Here is a 26,767-nt window from a genome sequence, read left to right as displayed (position 1 = left end):
ATAGGTAATGTTATGATTCACCACAACTCTTATTCAATGTGTGATATACACATTATTGCACTCACCATGGGAAACCCTTCTTGGTGTACTAAAGCCTCAAATAGAGATAGTGTACTATAACCTTAAATAGATTACCTAAGTCTATGAACTACTCATTAGCTTGCAAGGAAACCATGAATTTAATTTTTATGCAACACCCAATGCACTCAACTCATGTACAATGCAACTAATTAAGACTTGAATGCCAGATAAATATTAATGCAAAAAATAAGGTAGTAAAGTGAAACTAAAATCATAATATCTTAATGAAATTTTACATTGTTACACCTTGTCATGCTTTTAAGGGCTTGTGTAACCATATAGACCGGTACACATGCCATGAGAAATCTATCCTGATAACCAAAAGTAATTATCCCACTACTTTAGAGGCAGTATATATACTATGATCTTTAATGGATTGCTCAAGTCCATGAACTAGTTTCCATGAACAACTTATCACTTTGTAAGGAACCTATAACTTGAATTTTCTACATAACTCATTATGCACTCAAGTTACGTATAATGATATAGCTTGAATGCTTTTGCAAGTGAATAAATACATAGGTAATGTAAATAGGATAAAAGAACTAACATCAAATACAATAATATATTAAGTTCATTACATTATGTCTCTACTTTTAAGGACCTTATCCTAACAAAATACTTATCCCTAATCCCTCTTCTTCTTCTTCTACCCATTCACATAGACACATTGAGTGAGAGCAAGGCTCTTTTTTAATAGCTAAAGAGGGATGTGCCATGAAAGGTAGTGATTAGCATTCAAGGGCGGTAATGGCAATGCTGACTTGAATCTTCAAGAGATTTCAATGAGATAGTGAAGATGTTGGTTGGTAGTGAGGGTAGTCGTAGCGATTGGTTGAGGAAGTGACAGTTATGGCAATTGGTTCAGAAGAATGGTAGTAGTGGTGGAGTTTTCTAATGGTTGGTTGTGAGAGTAGCCCACTTCAAACCATGGTGGCTCCCCGTGATAGGATTGAATCTATTAGGTCATATCTATCAAGGTGTAAGCAGAATACCACAAGAATGTTTATATCAATTTCCATTACCGATAAGCATACCTTTTAATTTTCACATCATCCCATTTTTCTATTAACACAATTTTGCCATGTGAAATAATCCTGATGATCAACAGTTCCAAAAATGTAATTATTGTTGACCTAATAAGTAATTAAATTGTTTTGTTTTTGTGACATTGATATGGGCAATAAAGGTGAAAGTTTTTATTAGAAAGGGATGAAGTTTGACCTATTTACATATGCCAACTCCACTCTTGGGACTTTCCATCCAACTCTAGAGAACTCTGAATATCTTTGGAAAATTCCAGAAATTTGCAACTATGCGCGAGTTTGGATACCTCCTAGAAGTTTTTGGATTTTTCCACCACCTCAAAAAAAGCTCTAGTATGAAGGTTATCTAATTAGTAAGCCTGTGGGATCTAATTGGCTTAATTTTCTTTGATTTTAGGAAGTGCTACTTAATTATAAATAAAGGGTTCATTACTAAGCCTGTGGGAGCATCTACCATTTGAATGAAGCATGAATATATGGCGTACAAAATTTGAAAGTATAATCGACCCACATAAATGGCCAGTATCATTCAGTCTGCTGGTGCCTATAATGAAACCAGTCACATATTTGGATTGAAGAAACCAATGAGATAAATAATCTTCTGTCAATCTTTCTAAATACCCCACTAGGCAAATAAGCCAGAGAGTATGATGTGTAAAGGCTCGTTCTTAACTATTTTTGGAGCTTTCATAAATGTATTAGTTGACTTCATAAAGCATTTCATCCACTAATATCAGATTTGGTAATGCATCTCTATTATTGATACAAGGATAACCCATGACCGCCAATTCAAGAGGCACAGTTTCTCTGGAAGAGGTAAGACAATAGAGACTGTCCTCTACATTGATCATCCCTATCTCCTTGTGGAGGTCTAATTCCCTTTCTTTCTCGCGTTTCTTAGCGGATCCCTTTACCTTAAAGCCTTTATTGGGATTTTATTGAAGTCCAAAATTACTATCAAGAAATATCTTAAAAGTTTAAGAACTCGAGGATCCAACTTTTGATGAATGACTATAGGTTCTTAAGGTTCATAAAAATGAACCCATTTTTTAGTAAAACATCTTTATTTATACTGGTAAAACCTTTTTTTTTTTAGAATTATGGAGAATTTTCTAATTTTAGAATCAAATACCAATTTAAAGGTAAACACAATTAAAAAAAAAAAAAATTGAAATTAAAAATGTAATAGAAGTCAAATTAGGCAATATAAGATATTCCTTTCCTATTTTATTATATTAAATATTGGGATAATTGTGTTTTGAACCCAATTGAGCCCAAAAATTAAGATTTGACCTATAAAAGTTACATAATTGATGAAAATGATATAAAATATGAAGAGACCAATATATCATTCAAAACTATTTTAAGTATTTTCTATCACAATGTTTGATAAACTTTTTTATCTTAATTTTTTTAATAATTATTTTGAAAATTTATTTTTTTTAGAAAACTAATTTTTTTAATAAATATATTCTAAAAATATATCATTTAAAAAAATAATTTTGACATATTTTTAATTATTTTTTACATACATAATTTTAAATATATATATTTTCCAAGATGTTTGATTTTTAAATAATAATAATAATAATTTATGTTTATTTTTTTGGAAAATGGAGTATTTTTTTTTTCCAAATCACTAAATTAAATTAAATTTTATTGAGGTTTACAAAAGGAATAAAATTTAAATAAATGTTTTTCTACTTTTTTTTTTCATAGTCAATAAAGGTCATTTTCGGAAAGATAAAAAATTCATATCCTTCTTCTCAATTTTCACACTTTCTCTAGGTCTTGGGCTTAAATAGTGAACTTATTCTAAAACACAATTGTCTCTTAAATATTTAAATATTAACCATAAATATATTTTATGATTCCGAATAAATTAAATCTAAATTGGATGAAGTTTAAAGTTGTCTTGAATAGGATAAAACAAAAGGAAGTAAATCTTATCTAATTAATAAAAAAAAGAGTAAAATTATCAACTAAATAAAATTTAAAAAATATAATATTTGAAAATTAATATTTTCGCAATCTTCAAAAAAACTAATGATTGTGTTTATTCTTATCATAAATAATTAACATATGATTATGAAAAATAAAATTTAGTAATTTAATAAATTTTAAATAACTTAAAATAAAAAAAGTTGAATAAAAAATGAAAAAAAAAAACTATTGAAAATAATATTTATTACAGTAATAAATTATTAATCGTCGTGGTGGAGTGGTTGATTATCCAGGAGTCCGGGTGGTGGACCTCACCTAGTCACGGTGGAAGGGAAGAAAGGATAAAAATTTATATTTGACTCTTTGAACAAGCTTAAATTGAAAGGAAAAGGAAGATTATTACTAGTATTATTATTTTTTATCAACACAAAGAAAAAAAATATTTTTTTCCAAGAATTAGAAAAGAGAAAAATGAAAATTTTTTTATGAAGATAAAAAATTATTTTTCTATTAAAACAAAATTTTCTTAAAAAAGTGATAAGTGAAAAAGAAAACACATTTAAGATGTTTTAAGTCTAAAAATAATTTATTTTAAAACTTATTGATTCCAAAAATTAAGGCTATATTAGGCTTCCAAAAAATACTAAGAAAAGAAACAAAATTATAAGAGAAATGATTTTTTCATATTTGGTTTCACTGTGAAAAATAAAATATAATTAAAATCAATTAAAAATTTATATATTTTAAAATGATTTAATCTAATAAAATAAGTTAAATAAATTTAAAATATATATATATAAATAATTTATTAACTTTAAATTTACTTTTTCTTCTTTATTTTCTTTCCCTTGTATTTTTCAGAAACCAAACATAACCTAAATGAATATTTATGTAAATAAAGATAATAATCATATTTGTCTAAAAAAATTAAAAATATAACCTCAATTACATTAATTTAATTGCCCTTGTTATATTTTTAAAGGCACTTTGACGGGAAACAAATATTTTTGTTATTTTGGGTTATTTGGTCAAAGGGTTAAAAATAACCCCAAATTTGCAAGAATAACCCACCCATCACACCACACTTTTCCACATTTTGGTTCATGGAACTTTATTTCCATACCAAAGTTTTGTGGCTGACAACTCGTTATCCTAACAGTAGTTCACAGCATGAAGACACCAATTTGGATGCATTGAATTCTCGTATTCCCCCAACCATCATACCCATTTTTTTTGTTCAATATCTGTCAACTCACGCAATTCATAGGAATATTGCATGAATTTACTTTGTCTGACATGGGAAGCTTGGAGCTAAAAATTGGTTTTTATTAAATCCCACTTTCCAAGCCTCAGGAATTTGTGAAGAGAAAGTGGGGGCCTACTAGCAGGCATGAGGTCCAAGCACATTCAGTGCAATTTCAGGATGCTTAATTTGAAAACCATTTAGCTAGGTGCATGATGCATCACAAGAACGGGGGAGGATCCTCCCTGGATTTGGGCCCTCAAAAGTGCAACCAAATGAAACAACTTTGGGCTCCATGTGGTTAAGCCTTATTTTGGGCCTGAATAAATTATGTTTTGGCTTCACACTATTTGTTTTTATTTTATTTTGATCTCAAAGAAACTGTGTTGTAATTTTGGCTCATACTATTTGTTTTATTTTATATTCTCTCACTAAATTAGAGTTCTACCCATTACATATTTGTTTAGTTGATTGTTTAGACGTAAAAATGAACAAGGTTTCCTTTGATATTGGGGACAAGAAATTATACATTTCTTTGAAGGGTTTTTCTTTAGTTTTGGAAAGAAAAAAAAAAAAGAAGCGAAGTGCTTTGTATTCTGTCAATTTCCCCTTTCTTTTGAAAAACCATGAAAAATAGAGAAGATCATTATTTAGTGTGCCCTAGCTTTGTACTAGATTTGAGGAACACTTAGTAGGAGTTGTGTTACGATAGAAATTAGAGTGCAATGTTGTTTGCAACTTGTGTTCACCATGCTATATAGAGTTTCTCTTAAAGTACATGCTACTAAAGAGTCTAAGCTCGAGTAGAGATCAGTAAAACCATAAGAAAATACTAGTTCTCTTATAATCTAATTCTGAAATTTACTTAATACTATATTCAACAGAGCCATATGCACTTTAATATCCTATGATATTAAATTGAGATGAAAATTGATTCAATCTAATTTCATTAATTTCTTGAGTCTATGACCTACTAACTACTACATATAGGCTTTTCATAGACTAAAATCCATAATGTGACAAGGTAGAAACTATTAACCTCTTAAGATTATCTTTACAATTATCAAGTCTAAGGTCCTTCTATTATGTGATTAATTAACATATTCTAACTCATAAAGAACAGATGTCAATTTCACTTAAGGAATTACGAGGACCACAAATTTGAAAATCACAAGTCTTAGGATCGCCCTAAGGGACATATTGTCTTAGATCCATGAGATGTATCTGTAGGGAATCTTAGATCTCTCTATTGCCTATCCTAGAATTAGGTTAGGTGCATGATTTTCTTTATAGGCCTTTAAATCTTATGCATCAGAATCAAATAAGATATTTTTTTAACATATATGAATCTAAATTAATGGTAGAAACCTTCACCACTAATTTGAACATTCCCAAATTCTTTCCTTTTGATAAAGAACCACGTCGAAATGGTTGGAAGTCTCGTACACCCATGATTTTTCGTCATGATGACTTTACCTTTATTCCAGGCGCACAAACGATGGGGTATTTGGGAGGATGGAGGCTAAAACTCTTTTTAGATGATGAAAGACTGAAAAGTTAGAAATCTTAGCTCTTAAGAGGGTATTCATAGGGTTCCTTACAAGATTTAAGTGACTTGAGCTAACCAAGGACTTGAGTGACTAAATCTAGCCTAAAAAAGATCTTGATTGATTAATTAACTCAACATGATTATCCAATTAATCAATTAGCTCAATCTAGAGATGCTATTCACTAATCCCTATGTAACCTTACTTAATTACCAATCACCCTTATACATAGAAGTGAACCAAGTGCTAATCCAACCCTCATAAACTATGTCATCAATGCATATGAGCTTGAATGAGGACCATTGGGCCCATAGGATAGTATTAGCTCCCTTAGAATCCAATTTTGAAGTTGATTCAATATCCCATCATAGAGAATCAATTGCACTTTAGTACCCTATATAAATAATAATGAGATATTAAGTGTTCAGGTTCATGACTTGTTATCCATTGCGTATAGTCTCCCCATGAATTGGTGTCCGTAGTTTAACAAGGTGTAAACTATTAGCCTCTCAAGACTACCTCTACTATCCTCGAGTTACAATTCGATCACTTATTGAATTATCTTATTATGTTATTAGTTGACATATCTTAGCTCACACAAGTTCCACTTAAGGAGTTACTACGACTATAGTTTACATAAACACACTTTCCTTAGGATCACTTAAGGGGATACTTTATTTCAATCCAATGAGATATCATGATGTCTTTATTGATAATATCTATTGCTACTAACTTCTTTTAATAGTGACCAAATCCATAGGGAATATGTGATCACTTTAGAATATAACTCATAGGTAAAAAATCACTGCTAACTTTAGCATAAGCTCAATATTCTCTCAAAATTGAGAAAAAACACAATAAAACATGTTGGTTAAGTTATGACTACTTGATAGTTTTATGTTATGATTCATCGTAGGTCATATTCAATATTTAACCATAAACATTAGTACACTCACCATGGGAACCCTATCTCGATGGCTAAGACCAACTATCCCTTCAATTAGGAGGTAGTGTACTATAACCTCTAATGGGTTTCCTAGACCTCTAAGTTGGTTATGAACAAGTCGATCATCTACTTGTAAGGAATTCATGACTTGGATCTTTTGTACAACTCCTATTACACCTAAGTCATATACATTATAAGAGATGTAGGCCAAAATGCTCATGAAGTACAATGGATGAAATAAGGATAGATAAAAGTGAAACTAGAACTATGTTAATAATAATTCCAAATTTTATTACATCATGTCATGCTTTTAAGGGTTCTATCCTAACAATATCTTGATGTCTTTCATAAGCATACCTGTTACCACATGCCTTAATCAATAGTGACTTAATCTATAGGGAATGTATGACTCACTAATATGTTAAAGATATTGAAAACCTCAACATTAGTTCAATATTCTCTCAAAATTTAGTGTTCATGCAACATAATAGTTTGGTGAGGTCATAAAAACCCATTAGGCAATGTCATGATTCACCACGGGTCTTATTTAATGTGCATATACACATTAGTGCACTCACCAAGGGAAACCCTTCCTAGTGTGTACTAAAGCCTCAAATAAAGATAGTGCACTATAACCTTAAATAGATTGCCTAAGCCCATGAGCTAACTATGAATAATACTCATTAGCTTGCAAGGAACACATGAATTGAATTTTCTATACAACTCCTAATGCACTCAAGTCATGTACAATGCAATTGATTAAGGTTTGAATGCTTTGATAATTATTAATGCAAAAAGTAGGATAGTAAAGTGAAACTAAAATTATAGTATATTAATGAAATGTTTCATTGTTACATCTTGTCATGCCTTTAAAGACTTTATATATATATATATATCCTAAAATGTGTAACCATATATACTGGTACACATGTCATAAGAAATCCATCTCAATGACCAAGAGCAATCATCCCACCACTTTCGAGGCAGTGTATATACTACGATCTGTAATGGATTGCTCAAGTCCATGAACTAGTTGTCATGAACAACTTATCACTTTGCAAGGAACCTTTGACTCAAATCTTCCATGTAACTCATAATGCACTTGAGTTATATACAATGATATAGCTTTAAAGTTTTTGCAAGTGAATAAATACATATGTAATGTAAATAGGATAGAATAACTAATATCAAATAAAATAATGTATCAAGTTCATTACATTATGTTTATATTTTTAATGGCGTTATCCTAACAAAATACTTATTCCTAATCTCTTTTCTTCTCCTTCTACCCATTCAGACCCCCATTACGAAGAGAGACACATTGAATTGGAGCAAGGCTAGCTCCCTTTTTATAGCTTAAGAGGGATGTGCCATGAGAGGTAATGATTAGCATTCAAGCGCGGTAATGGCAATGCTGACTTGAATCTTCAAGAGATTTCAATGAGATAGTGAAAATATTTTTTGGTAGTGAGGGTAGAAGTAGTAACTGGCTGAGGGAGTGGCGGTTATGGCCATTAATGGAGAAGAGTGGTAGTAGTGGTGGAGTTTTCTAATGGGTGGTTGTGATAATAGCCCACTTCAATCAAGGTGGCTCCCTGTGATAGGATTGAATCCTTTAGGTCATATCTATGAAGGTGTAAGTAGAATACCACAAGAATGTTTATATCAATTTCCATTACCGATAAGCATACCTTTTAATTTTCATATTATCCCATTTTTCTATTAGCACATCTTATGTCTTTATTAAATAAGTAAAGCATTTTTATTTATATTATTCCACCTACATTCTTGTAATCTCATAATGAAGTGGTTAATATCCGTAATTGTACTTCATGGTTGCATTCTCTTATAATTGTGTTGCAAGAAAACATAATCAACATCCATGATTAAATATTCATGGAATTTGGGATTATTTTCAAATCTATAGCTTTCTTTATGATTTGGTGTTTGGTATTGATTAGCTTGCATAACACAAGTTTCCCATGTGAAATAATCTTGATGATCTACAATTCTAAAAATGTAATTATTGTTGACCTATTAAGTAGTTAAATTGTTTTTGTGACATTTGATATGGACAATGTAGGTGAAAGTATTTCTTAGAAATGGACGTAGTGACATTTAATAGTACGAAAAGGTTGTCACAATCTTGATTTCATGGACCTCATGACCATGTTAATTTCTAAAAGTTGAACACTAAACTTTACTTGAAAGCTTGAAATAATGCAAGTATATTGCACTAAGGATTACAAGATTGTACCTTATCCAAATGAGGGTTTCAACTATTTAGTTATAAGTGTTGTGCCAACAGAAACTTTAATGCAAACAACGTTAATTTAAGAATACAAAGATAAAACAATCAACATAATGATATAAGAAGTTTTAATGTAGTTTGACCAATTATGCCTATATCCATAGATGAGAGAAAATCTTTTTAATATATTATAAAGGATAAAACCAGATATAACTATTAGGTTCCCAAAACATTTCATGTTTCCTATTCCTTGTATCCATACATTGAAGCACAAGCCTCCTCACTCCACTAGGTGTCTCCTATTCTTCCTTACATCTCTATCCACTTCGTATAATTTCTACAAACCCATCTCCATTTCATGACTTTTTCCCCTCATGATTTAGAACATTTATAAAAAAATTTCAACGAGTTTCTTTATTCTATAATGAAATCTAATGTTGTAATAATATATTAACTTAAGAAATATTTTATATAATATTCCTTATAAAAAATGAAATCTATACTTATTAGGAATTTGAGACATTTTTCGTAACTCTTGTACGAGGATTTTATGTATTTTTAAACGCACAAAGAAAGATCTTAGAAATCTTGGAGTTCCAAAACCTCTTCCAAATCTTTCTACATGCACCCAAAGAATGATCTACATATGCCAACTCCACTCTTGGGACTTCCATCCAACTGTAGAGAACTTTGAATATCTTTGGAAAATTCCATAAAATTTCAACTCTGCGGAAACTTGGTTATCTCCTAGAAAGTTTTAGGATTTTCCCACCTTCTCAAAAAAGCTCTAGTATGAAGGCCAGCTAATTAGTAAGCCTGTGGGATCTAATTGGCTTAATTTCCTTTGATTTTAGGAAGTGCCACTTAATTATAAAAGAAGGGATCATTTGTGCAAATGTAACAGTGAGATGATATTTGTTTGCTCATCTTAAATTTGACTAGACCTTAATTTAACTTCAGTTTGAAAGAGCTTAATCCCAATATCTAAATCAAAATATTTATTTTTATTAAGGTCTAAATACTATCAAATGTTTAGTTTTTTGCTTTTGCATTATAAAAATATGTAAAGGTTAGTAATTAGATAAGTTTGCTTTTACAAAAAATTATTATTATATTTGTTCTTATTTTGCATATTAATTTATATAATTAAGATATGATTATGAAAGACAAAATGAATAGTTTGGTATATTCAAAATATCTTAAAATAAAAAGACTTGCATAAAAAATGAAAAAAAAAATTCTATAATATTCATTATAATAATAAATGGTGTAACCATGGTGATGGAGAGCCTGACCATCTAAGAGTGGGAGTGGTGACCCTCACTTGTTCAAGAATTTGAGAAGAGAAAATTTTCACTAACACTTGATGAAAGATGGAGCATCTATTGATTTTCTCCCAATTGGTTGGACCGTAGGTTGAAGGTTATTTGACTTTACCAGGAATTTGAGAGATTTTCTATTGAATGGGCTATACCGCTGCTCAATACTTTAGTGTATCGACTCTCTGACATATCTTAACCAAACCCTTTGCGTGGGCTCGCCGTGATTTTTTTTCGATGAACATATTAATTTAATTCGGGAGGAATTAGTATGGGTGGAGTAGCAGAAAATATAGCTAGAAAAGCAGAACAAATCAAGAACAATACAAAAGGGTCTTTCTTCCTTTTTTGTTGCTTATCAATGTAGAACCATGTGCCATTCAATAGAAAATCTCTCAAATTCCTGTAATATACCATTTGAATGAAGCATGAATATATGGTGGACAAAATTTGAAAGGATAATCGACCCATATAAACGGCCAGTATCATGGAGTCTGCTAGTGCCTATAATCAAACCAGTCACATATTTGGGTTGAAGAAACCAACTTCTGGCAATCTTTCTAAATACCCCACTAGGCAAATTAGCCAGAGAGTATGATGTGTAAAGACTCGTTCTTAACTATTTTTGGAGCTTTCATAAATGTAAGATTTCGATGTTTTAGTCGACTTGATAAAGGCATTTCACCCACTAATATCAGATTAGATAAGGCATCTCTATTAATTATCCAAGGATACCCCATGACCTATCAGAACTCCAAGGCAGATTTCCCCGAAGAGGTAAGACAATAGACTACCCTCTACACTGATCATCTCTATTCTTCTCGTGGAGCTCCAATTCCACTTTTTCTTATCCCTTGAAGTTTCTCTTTATTTATTTATTATTATTATTATTATTTTTTAAGACAAAAGTTACCCTTAAGAATGATTAGACTTTTGATGGATGATTATAAGTTTTTAGGGTTCATAAAATTTCACCTTTTTAAATAAAATATTTCTATTTATATTTATAATTTAAAAAAAAAATTATGAAAAGTTTTTTAATTCTAAAACATTGAGATATATATATATATATATATATATATATATATATATATATATATATATATATATATATATATATATATATATATATATATTTTTTTTAAATCAAACACCAATTTAGAAATAAACTCAAATTTTAAACATATGGAAAACAATGTTTGAAATGAAAAAACAAAATAGAAAATATAATGTATTATCTTCTTAATTTTTTATATTAGCTATTTTAAAAGTTTTATCAACCACAAATAAATAATTACCTTAAATTTTATGATTCAGAATAATTCAAATCCGAATTTAATGAAATTCAAAGTTGAGTTGAGTCTAAGAAGATATAAGAAAGTAAGTCTCATCTAATTCGTCAAAAAAAGGAACAAAATTATCAGTTAAATAAACTACAATATTTGAAAATTAATAGTTTCACAATCTTAGAAGAAAATAATTATTATGCTATTCTTACTCTAAATAATTAACATATGATTATTTTTTTTAAATAAAAAAGTTGAATAAAAAATGATTTTTTTAAAAAATAATATTTATTACAAAAAAAAGGAAAAAGATAATTATTTTTCAAGAAGTAGAGAAGAGAAAAATGAAACTTTTTTAGGAAGAAAAAAAATTTATTTTTCTATTAAAACAATTTTCTTAAAAAAGTGATAAGTGAAAAAGGAAACACCTTTAAAATGTTTTAAGTCTAGAAACAATTTATTTCAAAACTCATTGATTCCAAAAATGAAAGGAATATCGATGTTAAAAAAAATGATATCCCAGATTTTTCTAAAAAATTAAAAAATATGACCTTAGTTACATTAATATAATTGCTCTTGTTATATTTTAAGATATTTAGAAATATACGGCCAGTATCATTCAGTCTGCTGGTGCTTGTAATCAAACCTGTCACATATTTGGATTGCAGAAACCAAGAAAAAATGCTGTACGATCAGATAAATAATCTCCTGTCAAATAAGCCAGAGAGCATGATGTGTGAAGACTCATACTTACTATATTGGAGTTTTCCTTGAAGTTGCTTTCTTGTATCATAAATGAGGTTTATAATAGTGAATATTTTAGTTGACTTGACAAAGGCATTTCATCCACTATTATCTGATTGGGTAAGGCATCTCTATTATTGATACAAGGATACCCCGTGACCATGCAGAACTCCAAGGCATAGTTTCCCCAGAAGAGGTAAGACAATAGAGATTATCATCTCTACTGGTCATCTCTATTCTTTGCACCTTCCTTCTATTCATTTACCTGCTGAAGAGACTAGGCAAGCCATCCAGAACAAACCGACCTGCCCGAAAGTTACCCCCAGGACCATGGAAGTTACCCATCATTGGAAACATGCATCAGCTTTTTGGTAGTCTACCCCATCACAGGCTTGGAAACTTGGCCAAGCAACAAGGAACCCTGATGCACTTACAGCCTGGCGAAGCTTCCACCATTGTTGTTTCTTGAAGGGAGATGGAAAAGACGTAATGAAAACCCATGAAGGGGGAAAATCATTTCAATAAGCATTTGGCCAAATTTTAGACAACCAGTTCAGCCTATCCTTGATTTTTCTTGAAGTCATGGTTTTATAAACAGCAGGGTGACTATGAAATGATAGCTTATTGCACTACAAAAAATAAAAATATGAAAATTTACCAGTCGTGTTGGCAAGACTTGACTAAAGTAATTATTCTTTCGTATTTTTATTTTTTCTCCTTTTTTTTAATTTTATTTTTTGAGAGAGAGAGAGAGAGAGAGAGAGAAAAGAGAAGAGATGGGACTGGAAAGCGGAAAAAATTCGGGAAGAAGATGAGATAAAAAAAAAACTATGGGAGAGGATGTCCCATGGAATCTATTTAATCCTATCTGATGCTTCAAGGCCCTCCAATCACTTGACACAATTAAAGGCATCCTCGTAGGGAAAAAATCATTTTCTTAGCTAAAAAATATTTGCATTTACGAATTTCAAAAGTAGGGTAATCCAGTCTTGTGTGTCACCTAATCCAAGCTTCTACTTTGGTTGTAGGTAACTTGTTGTCTAATGAGCATTTTGAATAGTAAGCATTCCTTTATATATCAACTTCGGAGGTAGCTTGGGGAAGGGATAGTTCGGAGTGTGCCATTTGCTGTTTTTCTTTTATCCTGCTTTTTCACTGCTGGAATATAACATCTGAACATGGGTTGCATCCCCCTATTTTATTTAGGTGCTTTTATTGATATATATTTCTGATTAGCCTACTAGAGAGAGAAAAAATCTAGGCTTCTATTTTTCTTGTAAATTGTAATGCAAGAAAACCTTAAATCAAAGACATTCCTGATATTCTAGTAAGACTAGTATATTATAAGGACTTAAAGATCTCAAAATAAACCCTAAAATATGACCCACAATCCAGGCCAATTGGATTATGAAATATGCTCTTTCTCATACCCACAATTCATGCCCTTGTTTTGAGCCTGTGGGCTTGGTGAAAGTCTCGGGTGCAGCTTAAGCATTTGGCTGGTGCAGGTAGCTTTCTCAGCCACTTTTTGCACGGGTCCTTCCAAGTCTATCCATCAAGACTGTTACAGAAATTAGAGGGGAATGGGGAATGTCTTCTCTATATCCCACTTTCTGAATGGCAGCTTCCAATGAAACTTTCATCCGACTTCGCTTTCTTGTCTCTATTTAGTTAGTTTGATAAATTCCCCTTGAGAATGTATCATATTGCATAGTCCTTTTCAGGGGGAAAACCATTTCTGCAACTAGGAAGGACTACTCACATTCTTTGCTTTCATTTCCTCATATGCCATTTAATCTTTTGTTTGAACTGGAAATATTTCCCAGAAAACTTAATGAGACACCCATCTTTGTGAATTATCCAATTTGATCATTAAAACCTAACATAGTAGTGTTCATTGGAGGAGGCTACAGGCCTTTGTATCTTGGTGAACAGTGTTAATCGACTACCTACATTGAAATGCCTTGATTGATTGCCCTCTCATTCTCTAATTTCTAGAAAATAATGTCTTTCTGTTTATAATATGTATACACACATATACACATCCGCAACCACACATAAAAGATGGAATGTTTGACAAGAATGGGGGGCACCCATATTAGGAAAAAAAAAAAAAAAAAAACAATCAAATAAGCACAGTCGCTTGACATGCTATTCTATGATCACAACAAAGTCACTTGACAGAATTAGCATTGTAGGACTTGACAAAAAACACTAAAGAACCAAAAAGGGGATCAATGGATGACCACACAGTGTAGGACTCCAATGGTAGGTACGTAGTAGCAAGTCATAGACCAAAAGCAAGCCAGATTGCATGTTTCTAATCCTTAAACATAGTAGACTTTTATGATCAACAACAAGAAAGAACAGCTAGTGGCAAACAAAAAGTGGCAGAAAAAGATCTGAATATGAGGCTAAATATATGCTTTGGTTGTGGATTTAGCTGGCCCCAACTAAAACTATGTTACTAGATATCACTTTTCTTGTATTAATGTTTGACTCTTTGAAGAAGCTCAAATTAAGAAGTAAAAAGAAGAATTGCTTTTTCATCAAGAAAAAAAAAAAAAAAATCAATTTTTTAAGAACTTGAGAAAAACAAAATTATTTTTACGAAGATAAAAAATTCATTTTTCTATTAAGATAAAATTTTCTTGTAAAAGTGACAAGTGAAAAAGTAACACCTTGAAGATGTTTAAGTCTAAAAACAAGTTGCTTCAAAGCTCATTGATTTTCAAAAATTAAATTTATGTCAAAAAAGATAACCCTAGATTTCTAAAAAAAATTAGGATATAACCTCAATTAGATATAAATACCTTGGTTATATTTTTAATAATTACTTTGATCTAAAATAGATATAAAAAAATTGATAATGAATATTTTTGTTCAAAAATAATTATTTTCCATATTTTCATAAAGTGAAAAGTTATTTTATATCTTGGAATCAAATAACCTAAATTAAACAAACTTTCTTGAAAATGCCACCACTTTGGGTCAGAAATTTACCTGTCATATAGAAGAATTTGACTAATACTTGATAAAAGACGGAACACCTACCATTTGAATGAAGCATGAATCTATGGCGGACAGAAATTGAAAGTGTAATTGATCTACATAAACGGCCAGTATCATTCAGTCTGCTAGTGCTTATAATCGAACTAGTCACATATTTGGAATGAAGAAACCAAGAAAAGAATGGTGTACCATCAGATAAATAATCTTCCTGTCAAGCTTCTAAATACCCCACTAGGCAAATAAGCCAGAGAGAATGCCGTGTAAAGACTCATACTTACCATGTTGGAGCTTTCCTTGAAGTTGCTTTCATATATCGCAGGTGAGATCTATAATAGTGATGTTTTAGTTGACTTGGTAAAGCATTTAATCCACTGATATCAGATTAGGTTAAGGCATCTTTATTAATTATACAAGGATACCCCATGACCAAGCAGAACTCCAAGGCACAGTTTCTCGGCCGGAAGAGGTAAGACAGTAAAGACTATCCTCTCTACTGATCATTTCTATTCTCCTCATGGAGCTCCAATTCTCCTTCTTCCCTATCCTTTGCACCTTCCTTCTATTCATTTACCTGCTGAAGAGATTAGGAAAGCCATCCAGAACCACCCATCCCGCTCCAAATTTACCACCAGGACCATGGAAGTTGCCCATCATTGGAAACATGCACCAGCTTGTTGGTAGTCTACCCCATCACAGCCTAAGAAACTTGGCCAAAAAACATGGACCCCTGATGCACCTACAGCTAGGTGAAGTTTCCGCCATTGTTGTTTCTTCAAGAGAGATGGCCAAAGAGGTAATGAAAACCCATGACATCATCTTTTCTCAAAGGCCTTGTATTCTTGCCGCAAGTATCGTATCTTATGACTGCACAGATATTGCTTTTGCCCCATATGGAGATTACTGGAGGCAAATTCGGAAAATTTCCATTTTGGAGCTTCTAAGTGCAAAGCGGGTCCAATCATTCAGATCAGTGAGGGAAGAGGAGGCGCTCAATCTTGTTAGATCAATCTCTTCACAGGAGGGAGTATCAATCAATCTTACTGAGAGTATTTTTTCTTTGACATTTAGCATCATTTCCAGGGCGGCCTTTGGTAAGAAATGCAAGGACCAAGAAGCATTCTCGGTAACTCTTGAGAAATTTGCAGGCTCAGGAGGGGGTTTCACAATTGCTGATGTGTTCCCTTCCATAAAACTACTTCATGTGGTCAGTGGAATAAGGCATAAACTTGAGAAAATTCACAAAAAACTGGACACGATACTTGAAAACATCATCAATGAACATAAAGCTAGAAGTGAAGCATCAGAGATCAGTGAGGCTGAGGTAGATGAAGATTTAGTTGATGTCCTTTTGAAAGTTCAGAAGCAGGGTGACCTTGAATTTCCCTTGACTACAGACAACATCAAAGCGATTCTCTTGGTTAGTATTCTTATCTTGTGCCTCTATCATTTTGTTTTTCTTTTGTAGCTCCATATAGTTCCACCAATCCATTCAAATTCTTGGCCAGTTAATTCAAAGTCTTGAATCATTTGTGATGAAGTTATAGTAATAAACATCCTTCAATTGCAGTAAAATGTAAATTCAAAATTCAGAATTTGTCTTTATGAAAAACTTGTATTCTGATAAACCAGCGTTTATATAGAAAAAGAGCCCTTTTCTGAAAGGGACATTTCCACGCTTGGGCAAGAGCCTTAATGGAGTCGACTAACATCAAACTTTCAGTGGTGTAGACAGCTTATTTAGTCCCCAGTTGGCAATTGTTCCCCTTTTTTTCCACCTAATATTGGCTGCAACTCTTACAATAAAATATTGTTTAATTTTCTAATCCCCATCTCATCAAATCCTATTTCAGGACCTCTTCATAGCTGGCAGTGAGACATCATCTACAGCTGTGGAGTGGGCCATGGCAGAAATGCTGAAAAACCCTGGAGTAATGGCGAAGGCACAAGCCGAGGTGAGGGACATTTTTAATAGAAAAGGAAATGCTGACGAAACCATGATTCATGAATTAAAATTCTTAAAGTTGGTCATCAAAGAAACTCTGAGACTGCACCCCCCTGTTCCTTTATTAATTCCAAGAGAATCTCGAGAGAGTTGTGCAATTAATGGATATGAGATACCCGTCAAAACCAGAGTCATAATTAATGCATGGGCAGTTGCAAGAGATCCCGAACATTGGAATGATGCAGAGAGGTTCAATCCAGAGAGGTTCCTTGACAGTTCAATTGATTATCAGGGTACTAATTTTGAATACATCCCATTTGGTGCTGGAAGGAGGATGTGCCCAGGAATATTGTTTGGTATGGCCAATGTTGAGATTGCACTTGCACAATTGCTCTACTATTTTGATTGGAAACTTCCAAATGGAACACAGCATGAAGAGTTAGACATGACTGAGGATTTTAGAACCTCACTTAGAAGAAAACTGAATCTGCACTTAATTCCCATTACTTATCGTCCTTTGCCTGTTGAATAAGACTAGAAAAAAGAAGGTATAAATGGATGCTTATTTTGTATGGTTTGATGCTAGTTATCTGAAATGCAATGTCCATGTAAGCTAGAACTACTTATTTGCTGATCGTGAGCTTGTAAATGTTGTTTGATGTAGACGTTTAAAATATGAAGATGAAATATTTATTTTAGTATTTTCCTTTGGAGATTCTACCCCAAAGTTCTGATACGTGTTTTCCACCTCAGAAGAACGCTCTTTGAGACATTGAAATTGTTCGAACCCATTTGATAAATCGCCATCCTTGTGTGTTCAAGTTTCATTCTTACTTTTCTTTTTAGTGAATCAACTCTTTATCATGGGGGCATCCCTGATATGAATCCAGTGAAAGTTAATCACACTACAGTTTGACATCCATTATACTCTGATTCCATGGACCTTGAAGGATAATGTATATGATATTCCACATTAAATAGGGAAAAATTTCTTAATGCTATATATATATGTAATGAGCTCCCTTTAACTAGGTAATTTTATTTTAAAGTTATAAAGGCCTATAGGCCTAAAGCGGACAATGTATGATCTCAATATGAGTCTTTGTCTATCTAGTCCCGTAAAGGATCATCAAGTATGTCATGTTTGAATGGTGGGGTGATCATGAAATCCAAGATTGGATTGGAAATTTTTTTTTTTCTAATATTATATATGTTGTGAGCTCCTCTTAATCATATAAGCGTGTTTTGAAGTAGTGAAGGTCCAAAACCTAGAGATCTCATCTTCTTCCACTATTTTGTCATCATTTATAAAAAAAAAAAAAAAAAAAATGAGAATAAGCAAGGGGGGAAGGAAAGAGAATGTAGAAAAAAACCCAACCATAGAAAATAAAGAAACTTACGTAAAGAAAACACTAAGAAAACTATTTGGAATGCTAAATGGAGAAGAAAACATTATTACAAATCTAGAGGAAGGCATCGATTAGCTCTATTGGGGAATTATCTATCTATTACATGTGGTGTAATCCAAGCACAAGATGTGCAAGACCACATTGGGAACCACCATTTTGGAAAAGGGAATTGTCAATACTGCAATAATCACTCTCTCTCATCATCATGGCTACCTTAAATTTTTTTTTTCTTTGGGTTACCCCCAACCTATGACTTATTTTGCATATTACTCCCTCAAATTCAAAATCAAGTAATGTACCCTTTATTATTTATAATTACATACAATATGCATTTTTTTAAAGACGACTTTAGTTTTTTGGACGGAAATGCACATGCTCTCCGTGTGACTAAGGGTAAAAATGTTTTTTTTTTCCTAAAAATCCCCAATTTGCAATCTCCCTCTCAAATCCCCAAATTGTAGCCCATTTCTTTCCCACCCCGTTCTTCCTTCCTTCCTTCGAAACCCTAAACTACGAATCCTAGAAAGCTGCTACTGAAACCTTAGATAATTTCTCTTTGTTCGTGAGTTGGAAAATTTCAAAATCCCCAATCTCCAATCTTCCTCTCAAATCCCCAAATTGCAACCCGTTTCTTCCCGACCCCGTTGTCATGTCTCAAAACCCACTCCAAGGGCATGATGGTCATTTCACACCTCAAGTCCAAAGGCTCAAAGTGGAAATGACACAAACATTCGTATTGTAACTAAAAATTTACCAATTACCAAATTCCTGTTTAGAGTAGTAGGACAAAATTTTAAAATCTTCAAGTATCAACTTTAAAAAAAAAACTAATACATCAACCAAAGTGTTATTGTCCAAAGAACTCCAAACTCAAAATAATTCAAATGAGAATTAAGTTTTAACATCTAAACAATGTCCAAAATAAAGAGAGTTTAAACAAATGTCCTAATAAAGCCAAATTTTCCTCCTAATGGTCACTCCTTGTCCGAACTAAGGTTATTTGAAAAACTATTAACAAAGGGGGATGAACTCAAAGCCTAATAAGGAACATTAATACAGTTTTATAGATCAAACATTTTCAATCATACTTGTAAATATGAGGTATAACATATACTTATTTTCATAAAAACTTTTGAGTTCAAAATACTAATACATTCAAACTTTTCAACAAAACTTTCTCATATCCATTTCAAAACAATTTCTCATCAAAACCAAATCGAATACATTCAAAATATCTTTACTCTAGTTATCAAATAACAAATACTGCCTAATTAGGTGAGACTTCACAAATGAGTGGCTAATTTCAAATTTGTTCTAATTAAGGTGAACAAAACCAAATGTCAACAATTATAACCCGTTGACTAGGGTCATAGAAACCAGAGTCAAACACTTCATTTCATTAATTCAAACTTACAAAACAAAATATCATATCTCCTTAATTTTCATTTTTCATAAACAAAGAAAATGCTCAAACATATTTTCATACAAAACATATATTTGATCCATGCATAGGAATAAAAATGATCTTTTTACACATTTCATCATATCATATAAAAATAAAACTATTTCATTTTACAAAATCTGCATTAATTTCCCTTACCTTGAAGAAGCGCTCAAAAACTTGAAGTATTTAACTTGACGAATTTACTCCTCACCTAACATAATATCATACACAATTATCTAAAGGTACAAATTTGACAATCCTAAAATTTTTTTATTTAATATTAGGGATTCTAATTAATTTCTCATGCTAATATTATTACTACCCAATATTATTTTCAACTTCTTAAATAATAATAATATAATTTAATGAATTTCCAAATTTTTTGTAAACTCATATTTCTTCCAAATCTTATTCTAACCATTTATTTTTATTTTTTTTTGTATACTTAAATTAAATTAAAACTTTTATTAAAAACAATCACTATTATTATTACTATATTTTTCAATACCTCACAACATCCAAACAACCCTCCTGTACGTCACTTACAAGCATCCAAATCACACCATTATTATTATTATTATTATTATTATTATTAATCAATTATTATTATTATTATTATTATTATCATTATTATTATTATTATTATTATTATTATTATTATTATTATTATTATTATTATTAACAACTCCAACAACCCCACCAACTCTACTCATTATTATTATTATTTTAATTTATTCAACTACCACCCTTTTGACTCTCACGGTTACATATTAATTTTTTTTTTCTTTTTGTCACCCAAACACAGTGCCTCAAATCCAAAATCCAGAAACATGCAATTCTTCTTCTTATTATTTTCCAATCCCTCAAGCCACATATAATCATATATTTATTTGCTCGTTTAATTTTTAAAATTTCATTGTTTAGATCTATTCATCTAAATTTTTTTTGAATTTTCCCATTTTCATCAATGAAACAACCTATATTCATAATTTCAATTTTTTGATCTTAAAATAAATTAAGTAAACTAACCCTAATCTAAATTAAAATTTTCTAAAGAATATCTAATGTGTTAAAAACTAACTAAAAAATATAATATATCAATTTAGGGTTAGAATCTTACTTGAAAAAAATATGAACTTCAAATTCTAGACCTTCAAACCTTTAGCCCTACGTTATTCAGTTCTCTAATTTTTGGTTAATAGAGTTTTTTGAATAAAGAAAACAGGAGGAAAATCTAATTTATACCAAGTAGTATTAATTGTAAAAGGACTCTTTTACCTTTAATGAGTTTAATTAATTAATTAATTAATTTATAATTTACTATTTTACCCCTAAAGTTTATTTTGGGGTGTTACACCGCTCTTCCTTCCTTCTTTCGAAGCCCTAGACTACGAATCCCACAACGTTGTTGCTAAAACCCTAGATAATTTCTCCTTGTTCGTGGAGGTGGAAAATTTTAAAATCCCCAAATAATTTCTCTAGCCCTATAATCCCACATAACTCATCGAAGCACTCATTGAAGGTTGAAGTTGAAGATTTGTCTCATATATATATTTTTTTTCTCCCATTTTTTTTTTAAAAAAGAAACCCCATTTTCTTGAATATGGTTTTAGTTTATGTATACAAATTTCTAGAATTCGTGAAAGGAATCCAAAGTTTTAGAGATTTTTTTTTTAATTATTATGATATTTTAAAGCATATATAAATTTTTTATGTTGGTGAGGGGATGTGGTGGAATGTGAGTGTATGCAACCAATTTTCTTTTTGTTTTTATTTGATTTGGCTTTTTGTGTGTAGATTTGGAGATTCAACTTCTACAAGGGGTAGATTCGTCTGGAAATGGACGATTTTCTATTGAAAGAAGAAAGAAAAGAATTGGTCTTAAAATGATTCTCTGTGTCTTTCTTGTGAAGATTTTGAGCTGAAATTGGATTGTTGTTGGCCTCTTTTGAATGCCTCAAGTTGTTTGTCTCTACCCATTTTCCCTCATCTAATGGGCTATCAAGGCATTTTATGGGAAAATTTTTGGAGTGTTATAATTCTTCATTTTGGACCTTCCAAGTAGCTGCTTCTTTGGAGACTTAAGGTGGGTTTTGGGTCGTTTGGTCTATAGCTTGAAGCTCTTCGAAAAATACTCAATACAAGTACATGGGGTTTGTTTGATTCTCAAGAATTTGGTTTCTGGGGTTTGTTTATTCCATGGAGAAGATGAGTAGAGAAGCTTTTTCCCTACTTTTCCTGATCAACTGCATCTCCACTGATTCTTCTCCATCCTTTTGCCCTCACTTGAAAAAGACATTTTTGCCCTCAGCATGCCTCAGTCATGCTGAGAGCATGTGCCTTTCTGTCAAATAAAATAATGTCATCTCTAAAAAAAATGCTGCAATTATAAATGAGAGAAGAAAAGAAAAGAAAAGTGGGAAAAAGCCCTCCATCATTTGTTAGAAGGAGACTTCATCAAAGAGTTGGGGTGGGGGGTGGCGCGGTGCTGGGGGCGGTGGTGCTGTCGCAGACTTGGGTAGGAAGAATAGAACGCACCTGACAAAAGCTAAATGTCGCAGACTTGGAACAGGAGAAAGATTGCAAAAGGCAAAAACCACCATGCTAAGCAACACGTAAAAATCAACTATAAAAAGGGAAAGCTACCACCATTGTAACCCAAGGAGAAATTCTTGTTTCTAATACAAGTTTTTTTTGCATCTTCACGTTTTAATTTTGGGTCCTATTATTCTTGCTAAATTAGTGTCCTTCCCATTACATATTTGTTCAGTTGTTTGTTTAAACCAAAAAATCAACAACATTTCATTTATGAGAAAAAAAAGACAGATTTGGTATTCTGTCGGTTTTCTTTCTCTTCTGAAAAAATCAAGGAAAACAGAGAAGATCATCATTCAGTGCGTCCTGTTGCTGTACTGGATTGGAGGAACGCTCAACAAGAGCTGTGTTGCCGCAGAAATTGGAGCGCACCATTGTCTGCTGCCGGTGTCCACCATGCCGTACCAAGTTACTGTCTCAAAGTGGACGTAATCTTCTTCAAGGGTAAATGGTCACATGCCTCAAACATTCAATCTTGATAAAACCTCTATTTTTACTACACTTTCAATTTGGATTTTAGCTTACTGTTTGCATTTCATTGTGCTGCCTTGGCTTTTAGCCTCTTAATTCCCGCTACTCTCACAATCAAACAAATTACCTTTTACATTTGAAAGTAATCAGATAATTGTGTTGCAAATGTTTACAAAAAAAACATGTAAAAGTTGACCAAAAAAACAACTTGAAACATGAGATAAAATAAACAGATAGTTAACATGTTCCCTGTGACGTCTTGACCCTTGGTTCCAAGTTCCAACTACATGTTTTATATAGCAGAAACATAGAAAACTGGTTTATACAGTAGAGAGATAAACAAACAAGGGATAAGCAATGCACGTTCTACTGCAGTAAACAACAGACTTCCTCGGTCCCTTTTCTTAGTTTTCTATACTAATGCATTTTTCACTCTCTAACATTATAGTTTTTTTTTATGGATATATATGGATCTGTCTTTCTTAGTTTCTTTGTTTAACATATACAATTGTAAAAATGGAAACATATAACCTATTTCATTTACTTCAAGTTTTTGGCTTAACTTCGTTTTTCATGGTTTCATATTAAAGGCTAAATCAACAAATATTAGGGCTGTTTGGCTATGTTTTTTCGATGTTTAATTTTTTTAAAAACTATTTTTAAGTCTTTTCTTTTTTTTTTTTTTTAAAATAGTTTTTTAGTGTTTTCTAAAAATAAGGATGTTCGACAAGTTGTTATTAAAAATAGTTTTTATAAATAAAATAAAATAAAATAAAAAAACAAGTTTAGAAAAGTTATTTGTTAAAAATAATTTTTCTATGTTGATTTGGTAGAAACATTGTGATTACAAACAAATTAAAAATAAATAAATTTTAGTAAAACATGAATAGTATTGGAATAATAAAATCATAAATATATTTTTTTATATAAAATATATTATTTTAGTATATGTTATAAATGTAAGGATATTAATACTTTTCTTATTTTTTAAAATAAATAATAATAATTGTTAATAAAATTTTAATTAAAATCAATGACTAATAAAGTTTAACTTTTTTTACATGTAAATGAGGCAAAATTTTCATTAGTACTCAATTATAAACATAATATTTTAGAATGTATTGAAATTAATTAGATTGATTTTTTGAATTCCAAATTATTTCTAAAAATTAAAAAATTCATTAAAAATTTTAAAATATTAAATATTTCTTAGTTTACCATCTATTTACTTAGTAAGAAAATTTTAAAAATATAGTTGTGTGTATAAGAGAAACAGTAAAATCATAACACATAATATATCGGTTTTGATATATTATTTTTTTCTGTAATTAGATTTATTTTTTGAGTTCTAAATTATTTTAAAAATTATTAAACCCATTACATAATAAATTCAATGATTTGAAGTTCATTTTGTACTGAGAAAATTTATAAAACTATAATTACGGATAGAAATAATAGAGTTGTTGTGATAAATCAATTGTTATCCATAAATTTTTTATATTAATGAGTTTATTATTTGAACTTTAAATTATTTTTAAAAATTATTGAACTTGTTAATGAATTCAATGTATTAAGTTTTATTTAATTTAGAGTTCATTTGCCTAGTAAATATATATATATATATATATATATATATATATAATTGTTCTATGCAGAAGAAAAACAATAAAGTTCCTCTAAACCAATTTTTGCCCATAAATTTTTAGCATTAATTAGATCATTATTAAATCCAACGCAATAAGTCAGACTTAATTTGGAGTTTATTTGTTTAGTAAAAAAATTATAAAAATATGATATATATGCAAAGAAAAAAACTAACTAAATCATTTAAAATAAATTTTGGTCTATGATTTTATAATATTATTGAGTTGCATGATTTTTTTAATACCAATTAAATCGGTTTTTGAGTTTTAAATTATTTTTAAAAATTAATAAATTTTATATATCAAGTATAGTAGGCTTTGAAATTTATTTATTTAATGAAAAAATTTTAAAAAGTTCAAAAAAATTAAGAAAAACATGTGTAACTTGAAGGAATATCATATTTAAAGATTTTTGGCATCATGGAGAGAGAAAAAAAAAGGTCATTCAATTTTATTTTATTTATTTTATGTTTTTTTAATGTATCAATTTTAATTTTTTATTTATTATTATATTTTGCATATATCATTAAAAGTTTCCATATTTTTAATTTTATATAAAAATATTATGGTTTAATATTGTTAAAAGAAAATTGGTATTGTAAAATTATTGTACTATATATTTATTTTTTAAAGTTTAAATTCAAAAACCGTAGTCACCACGGTTTCATGTTTCCCTCTTGAGTCCAAAGATTATTGCTTGGCTGTAAGATCTTTTTGTCAGATATGATGGTGTTATCAATTGTGTTTTTATCTAAGTAAACAAATAATTATCTTGCCAATAAAGGGAACTCCAACTATCCTACAAATAATAATCCTACCAACAACGTACTCCAACGTATCCTTCATTTAGGGCATCACATTGGCAGTGGTGAAGTACATGAATGAAGAAGAATAAAAAAATTGAAGAGACCGCAAGCATCGGGAAAATTCTACTAAAAAAAGTTTCGGGTCTTGCAGAATTGCATTCGTCGTGCAGCGAGCTTGACCATATGCCTAGGACATTGCGCTTGTCTATCCAAGCTTGACCACGTTAAACATGCCCAATATTATGTACATAATTTTCTGTGGTCCCTGCCATGGAAGATCCTAACATTGGCAACTTGTACCAGTTTGTTGTTGGATGTCTGCTTTCATTTGTCTACTACACCAATCCGTGAGCTCTTCACTTGCCCTAACTTTACCGACAGTACATCCATCAAAGTGTAATTTGTTCAATTGTTGTTGAAAAGGTACTATGTTCTTGAAAGAATAATACCAATAAGGTGATATTAATGTTGGGTGGGGAAGAAAAGAAACAAAGAGAGGTGGTTCGAACCCAGCTTCTTGCCAAACCGAGATCTGATGTCATATTAAACTACCACATTTTCTAAAGCTTAAACTTGCAAGATTTGAATTCAATATACATATCATACTTTTTAATAATTAGGTATATATATATATATTCAAATTTTATTATTTATTTTTTATTTCAATCTTGTTTGTTTGTACCTTTATATTTTCATGATCCATATACATTAAAAAATAGTCCGGATGTAGGGTTCAATAGGCATTGTTAGGGTAGCTTAGCATTTTCCAAAAGATGCACAATTTGAGATTTGCAGTCTTTTAACTTTCACGGTATATAATTCAACCTTTATACGTATTCCAAGGATTAGATTACATTATCTGGTGGTATGGCATCAACCTAAGGCATCTTAGTTTGGAAATAGAGTTGATTCTACCAAGGCAACTAAGAAACAAAACTTAAAATACTAAACAGAATCTTGCATGTGAAGTCCTCCAAGGCTCCAAAGCATAAAAGAGGATGAAGATAGAGCTTCACCCATAAGCCAATAACACTCTAA

At 30.9% G+C, this 26,767-nt stretch overlaps 1 protein-coding gene across 1 annotated transcript; it reads left to right on the top strand.

Moving 5' to 3' along the window:
- The first annotated feature begins 15,845 nt into the window (after positions 1-15,845).
- LOC117908672 (premnaspirodiene oxygenase-like) lies at positions 15,846-18,070 on the top strand. Its single transcript, XM_034822341.1, has 2 exons — positions 15,846-16,836; positions 17,270-18,070. The coding sequence occupies exons 1-2, from the start codon at positions 15,934-15,936 to the stop codon at positions 17,891-17,893; spliced, it is 1,527 nt and encodes a 508-aa protein (XP_034678232.1). The 5' UTR covers positions 15,846-15,933; the 3' UTR covers positions 17,894-18,070.
- The last annotated feature ends 8,697 nt before the right edge of the window (positions 18,071-26,767 follow it).

This window comes from Vitis riparia, chromosome 19 (assembly GCF_004353265.1).
Source record: "Vitis riparia cultivar Riparia Gloire de Montpellier isolate 1030 chromosome 19, EGFV_Vit.rip_1.0, whole genome shotgun sequence".
Classification (NCBI taxonomy): Eukaryota; Viridiplantae; Streptophyta; class Magnoliopsida; order Vitales; family Vitaceae; genus Vitis; species Vitis riparia.
This window is presented reverse-complemented; position numbering and strand designations above follow the sequence as displayed.

Coding starts and splice junctions, on each gene's coding strand:
- LOC117908672 (XM_034822341.1), top strand. CDS start 15,934: ATGGAGCTCCAATTCTCCTTCTTCCCTATCCTTTGCACCTTCCTTCTA. Junction 16,837..17,269: donor ACATCAAAGCGATTCTCTTG/GTTAGTATTCTT, acceptor ATCCTATTTCAG/GACCTCTTCATAGCTGGCAG.